The following is a 6171-nucleotide window of genomic DNA, read 5'->3' on the forward strand; positions in this document are numbered from 1 at the left end:
ATGCATGGTGTCTGCGTCCAGTGCATGTGTGTCTGCGATGCATGGTTGCTGTGTGCGTGTCTGCATGCATGTGCGTGTCTGCATGCATGTGCGTGACTGCATGCATGTTCATGTCTGCATGCAGTGCATGTGTTCTGTATGCAATGTTGTTCTCTCACTTTCCATAGAGTAATGTTATGTTGCATACTCCCTATGTCTATCACGTCAATTGCAGCATGTGATGGTCTACATGTTTTCCCTCCATATGGTAATATTTTAACAACTTTCATATTGACATGCTAAACCACTGTTTTGGGGATAGGACAACAGACTCCCTGTTGGGAGCCAGGGTAACACCTCTCTGTAATACAGCACATTCAATCATCATTTTTCAATAAATTTAGGAGTCAATGTATCTTGGTCCCCTATTATGAACCCTAAGCTTGCCAAGTATCATACTCTTGTAGGGCCCATCTTCCAGGCTCCTATAGTGTGTATTCATATGTGTGTATGCTATACTTCATATGCATAAGTGCATATGCATGTGTGTATGCATGTATCTACATGTCTATACACGTTTGCATACATGGATGAACACATACTATATTTCACAGTGAGAGAATGCTATACAATGACAGCAGAAGTATAACAATTATAGAAAACAGGATATAGGTTGCAGTTCTTAAACTTTTTTTAGACTTCCAGACATTCAATATGATTTCATTTATCTTACAAGTAAAATTCAGTCTCAGCTTGAATGCAACAAAATAAATGTTGCTACTACAAATGCAAACACAAGTAAAGCTATGCTTCTTTTCTGAACCATTTACTGAAGCTTCCACTTACATAACACTTACCATATTGATTTGAAAAAGTCAAATCAATAGATGCATATTAAAGAGGTGTGAATTTTCTCATCATTAATACAAAAAAACATTTTCAAATCATACCTTCTTTGCAGCAGAAAGGCAACACCAGAAAAGGCATATCTATCTACAATTATTGATGTTCCACTTTTCAGTTCTGATAAAATCTTTGGCAATAATTCCCATCTGGAAAAAGAGAAAAAACAAATGAAGAACTAAATGCTGTCTGTAATTCTTGATCTAACTTTACTGTTATCAGTATTGGCCCTCCAGCTTCTCTGTCCCCCACAGCTGCAAAAAATGTCTGAATTTTTCAATTTCACTAAAGAAATATTAGTTAAAAACTTAAAATTTTCAATTAAAACAAATAAATTGGGGTGTATCCTTGTGTATAGAAATATTTATAAAAATATACAATGATTACTTTTTTAACCATGATAGGTACATTTTTTGTAATTTCCTATATGGGGAATTGACAACGGTTGTATAAAAGGGGGACATGGGTGGAGGAAAAAATGTGGGCTTTATAAAGTGTTGCATAAAGGGGTCACTTATTAGTACCACCATTTTCCCCTATTTCCCTTATGGGCCCATACATTGCTTTTCAAAGATAAAACAAGAGAAAATACTTTACAAATCATTTCTACTAAAAACAGAGATACAATGGTAAACAGGAGATTAGGCAATTTTGCAATAGGATGGGGGAAATTCAAATAGTCAGCAGGCCTATGAATAGTCCTTTGATCTGGACATGAATTTAGATTAAAAAATTCACAATATACCTACAACAAATATTAAATTCGGGATAATAGAGTAATGTGTGAGAGACAATGAAGCTAACACAAAAGGTCACACTATTTTTGTCTCCTGTATTGTTATTATAGCCATGAACAATTAATAAATGCAAGATTTCAGAAAATTACTATTCTTTGAAAAGTATAAAAAAATGCACACCTGTTTGCAGAGAAGAGAAGATGTATGGCATGGTCTTCCAAGTCTTTTTTCACATGACAAGTAACTACTGATGATACCTCCAATATGTGTTCCTCTCTCTGAAAGAAAATCTATCAGTGAAAACCTAATATACACAAGAGTTGACGTAACTGCATGAAAAATGGTCAATAAGAAGGGTCTCTTACCACACAGAATTCAAGCTACAATGAATAAAGTAATCTTAGCATTAATCAGTTTTAACCTACTATGAAATGAAGTGTTCTAAGCATTAATCAGTTTTAAGGTCGCAGATCATTGTTTTCATTACTGTTCATTACTTCCTGATAACTGATTGTATATGTTTGTATGCCAAGACTTGAATAGCAAATGCAAATGCTCAAATAAAAAAAGCAAGAAAGAAATTGGTAAGCATGATATATGTCATTTTTTCAGCATAACAGTATTTGAATTGAACTGAATATTAGACAGAAATGTATTCTAAAAGCATTTTTATTTTTTAAAAATAGACCCTACATAAGCAACTAAAACTTGTAAGAAGATATATTTTTACTGGAAACCTCATGTATATTGCAGGCTTGCCTCTTCTTTATTGATTCAACCAGCATTTCTGCTTGCGTGGTTTTTCCTTCTATCACACCCTTCTATCACTATCAGAGCTCCCTCTCTTCCCATTATTTCCTTCTTGGTTAGCATTTCCAGCCATGTTATAAAAGGTTCTTACACCTGATCTGAAAAAGAAGCATGTCAGTTATAAATCTAAAGACAATATTATTTGTTAGTGAGCTATAAATTTTCTTATGCAATTAAATTTGTTTTACTTGCATAAGATACAACTAGGAAAACAGAAGAAACCATGGCTTTAGGAATTAATATATCTAATTAATTCATCTATATATAAATTTGACTTTATGAAATTTATGAAAACACATTCTAAGCTAAAGCAACATTTTTCAAAGTATCATTAGCTCATGACATAATTAGTAAAACTAATTTATTAGATAAAGAAGAAAATATAACATTTACAGGCCAAATAATACAGGACACCAAATTGGCCTAACTGCACAAAGTTAAAGAACACTGATTGACAGATCCATAACTTAAGATGGGTATTATTCTGGGCATTTATATCTTTATTCGAAAGCCCTTAACTGAACAGAGTTAACAAAACCCTTGTGAATTCAATAGCAATCCCAAAATCAATTCTGAAAACAAACTTTTATTCTAGGGCACAGACAAAGTGAAAGAAATCCCTCAAGTCACTTGATTTCCACATCAAGAGCTGACACAGCCATATGGTCTGCTCTCTAGCAATAGTCAATAATATTATCTGCAGAAATTCTTTACAGTGTGGATGCACCCACCAGAGTATGTCCATGTCACTACATTTATTTAACAATGTAAGTTGCTGTAACTGGGCATGCCCCAAGGGGAGGGTTGATGGGGGGTTTTAGCCCCCAACATCCCCCTGAAAACATTGTCTTCACGTTCTATAAATGGCAAGACAGAGTTGAATCTCAGGAGCACCAGGCAGACTTGGGCTGTGAGCAGTGCTTTCTGTGGTCTTTTTCCTTTATTTGTGGAATTACCTTTCATGTCTGCAGATTATTTCTTGCACTGATGACTACAACTTTTTGTCCTCTATAGAATATAATTTTCAATTACCCTACCTTAATGCATAAATACTGTAATGGTTAATGGTTAATGGTTAAAAGCAAGAGAAATGTGCTAGACATCTAAGGTCATGTAGCACTATAGTTAATGTTACGGGAATGGGTGGTTGAGTTAGTGATTAGTTGTCTAAGCTGAGCAAAGGAATTGGTGAGTGAAAGGGTTAGAGTCGGGTGTGGTAAGGAGTTAGATTAGATGGAGGATATGTTTGCATTTGAGGAAAGAGAATAGGTTGTTGAAACAGAAAGTGTGGGATTCTGTAAGGATGTCTGATAGTTGGAGGTCGGTGAAGGGAGGATAGGTGGGGGGAAAGCAGAGGTAGTATGGACGAGACATGAAGGGAATGTGGGGAAGAGACAAAATGACAAAATGATAATTGGGGATTGGTAATGGAGGAGTGTTAAGAAAGGTCTCTTGAAGGCAAAGGATATGACAAAGGTCAGGTCTGTTGGGAGCGGAAACCGCGAATATTCCATGAAGGATAGTTTACTTTAGTGATAGATTGTAGTACTTTTTGGAGATTTGAGGGGGAAGCAGCTAGAGGTGGGATAAGGACCGAGAGGTCTGAGAATGGAGAGGTGTGGGAGTTAGTGTTCTCTACTAGAGGGTATTAGGAGACAGAGGGTCTGTGGAAGGGTGATACTTGTGACATAAAGGGATTCACGTGTGTATCAAGGAGGAGTGGAAGGGATAGAGGGGATGGCGGGAGGTTACATAAGGGATTCACGTGGTGTATCCAGGAGGAATGGAAGGGATAGAGGGGATGGTGGGAGGGTTAATGTGGCGGGGTTGGGATCGGGGGGAATGGGGGCTGTGTTGGGAGGTGGTTAGGAGGATAGGGTGTAGGGGGGATTCGTTAGGAGAGAGGATGGATATCCAGCAGTTCTTGCAGTGTGAAAGGAGCAGGAGTTGTACAGATTTGGAGGTTGAGTGTCAGTTTTCATTAAGTAATCTTGAATATTTTCAATAGTTTCTTCTGAGGAGTTGGTTGGAGGGAGTTTTGGGGGATAAAGGATTTCTTGTGAGGGGGGGAACAGAGAGATTGGTGTCTCAAGCGTAGGGGCAAAGGACAGGTGAGGTGTTTGTGAGGTAGGGGAAGAGGGGGTTTGGAACGTTTGTTCTGTCTGTTACGGGTAGTGCGAGGAGGGAGAGGGGAAGGGTTGGGGTTGGTATGTGATGATTGGAGTATCTGTAGTAGAGATTGGAGTGTCTGGGTTTAGGATGGCAAAAGAGTTTGACTGGGGAAGGTAGGAGGTAGAAGAGGGGGAGTTGATGTAGGGGGGGTGGGTTTAGGAGAATTGGTAGACATGAGCAGTATTACTGGAGTAAGGAGTAAGAGAGAACCACGTCGACGTGCTTCCTGTCTGGCTTCATGTAGTGTGAGTCCAAGTTTGAATCTGAGAGTTGCTACCTCAGACTCAACATTTGTAGGTGGGACAGCCTCTAATAAAATCATTATGGGGGCTGCCACAGTTGGCACATGTGCGTGATTGTGCAGAGCAGTTAGATCGGGTATGGCCAGGTTGGGCACATAGTGGGCATCTGGCTGTGGAACGGCAATGTTTTGGCTGGGTGTCCTAGATGTCAACAATTTTGGCACTGACGTGGAGGAGGTTGGTATGGACGAACAGGGAGGGATTCTCCTCCTATGTAGACGTTAAAGGAAGGTCATGTCTACGGAAGGTAATTTTGGCTATGTTAGTGGGTTTTCTTCGATGACCTCTGGGGGGAATAGAGTGGCATTGTACTGATGTTGTCATCATAGTCTGTGAGGACAGGCAAGTAGTCTTCTCCACAGTCTGACCAATCTTTGTCATAGATTGGGCAATTTGCTGGGGAGATTGAAAACTGTTCCGTGCAAGTATTAGAGGTTGGATGGGGTTCTGCAAGGAAGGGTTACTATATAGGTCAGTTAGTTTTGTTAATGCTATAGCTTGGTTTTCGGATGTTACTGTGACAAGACGGGACGCGGTCGGGTCGGCTACGGAAAGAGACTTTACCTACTTGTTTTTGGAGACATTGTTGGAAGAGAAGGGTGTTGTCAGAGTAGGGAGCTGTGGGAAGGATAACGAAAAATCGGTCCCATTTGGCTGCGCTAAAGAGAGTATTCAAGATTGTTGTAGAGTTAGGGGTAGTAGAAGGGTGGTGGGCGTGACGAAGATGGAGTAGTGTTGAGGGGGGTAGTGTTATGAGAGGTGGGCAATAAGGCTGAAAGGTATTAATAAGGGAGGATGGGGTTGTTGATTTTGGAGGTTGTGGGGATAAGTGTTGAAGTTGAGCATGCTGGAGGAGTGGAAATGTTCCTTAAGGGTTGATTGTTGGCTACTGTACTAGCAGGCATTGATGAGGGGGTAGTTATTGCAGTGTTCAGAGCCGTGGTCAAAGGAGAGCCTGGGGTCAGGGAATCGGGTGGGTTTACACATTGGGGCTATTTGATAAAGGGCAAGCCTCATTGCCCTAATAGTGGGGATATGTTTTTACATTACTGGCCATGGTAACGCCTGGTTATTTTGGGGATAAAAAACAGTCCACCCCTCAGGGTCCCCTTGAGGGTAAGGGCTTGGTAACTAAATGCAGGGGAAATACCGTGCCCATGGCTCCCTCAGGCCATTCAGGACTGGCACAAATCACCTTTTCATCCTTTCAGCACGGCTCTCACACTTAGGAGGTGGATAGCAGAAGGGTTTTGGTGAAGGGACAGAAA

At 40.0% G+C, this 6171-nt stretch overlaps 1 protein-coding gene across 1 annotated transcript; it reads right to left on the reverse strand.

Annotated features, from left to right (window-relative positions):
- Positions 1-379: 379 nt before the first annotated feature.
- Positions 380-3091, reverse strand: LOC119589594. Its single transcript, XM_037938193.1, has 5 exons — positions 3060-3091; positions 2437-2527; positions 1800-1897; positions 930-1031; positions 380-464 (listed from the first exon to the last, which is right to left on the reverse strand). Exons 1-5 carry the CDS (start codon positions 3089-3091, stop codon positions 380-382), a joined length of 408 nt encoding a protein of 135 aa, XP_037794121.1.
- Positions 3092-6171: the final 3080 nt, after the last annotated feature.

Source organism: Penaeus monodon, chromosome 26 (assembly GCF_015228065.2).
Source record: "Penaeus monodon isolate SGIC_2016 chromosome 26, NSTDA_Pmon_1, whole genome shotgun sequence".
Lineage (NCBI taxonomy): Eukaryota > Metazoa > Arthropoda > Malacostraca > Decapoda > Penaeidae > Penaeus > Penaeus monodon.

Coding starts and splice junctions, on each gene's coding strand:
- LOC119589594 (XM_037938193.1), bottom strand. CDS start 3,091: ATGGCTGTGTCAGCTCTTGATGTGGAAATCAA. Junction 2,528..3,059: donor GCTCTTGATGTGGAAATCAA/GTGACTTGAGGG, acceptor CTTCTTTTTCAG/ATCAGGTGTAAGAACCTTTT. Junction 1,898..2,436: donor GCTCTGATAGTGATAGAAGG/GTGTGATAGAAG, acceptor ATTTTCTTTCAG/AGAGAGGAACACATATTGGA.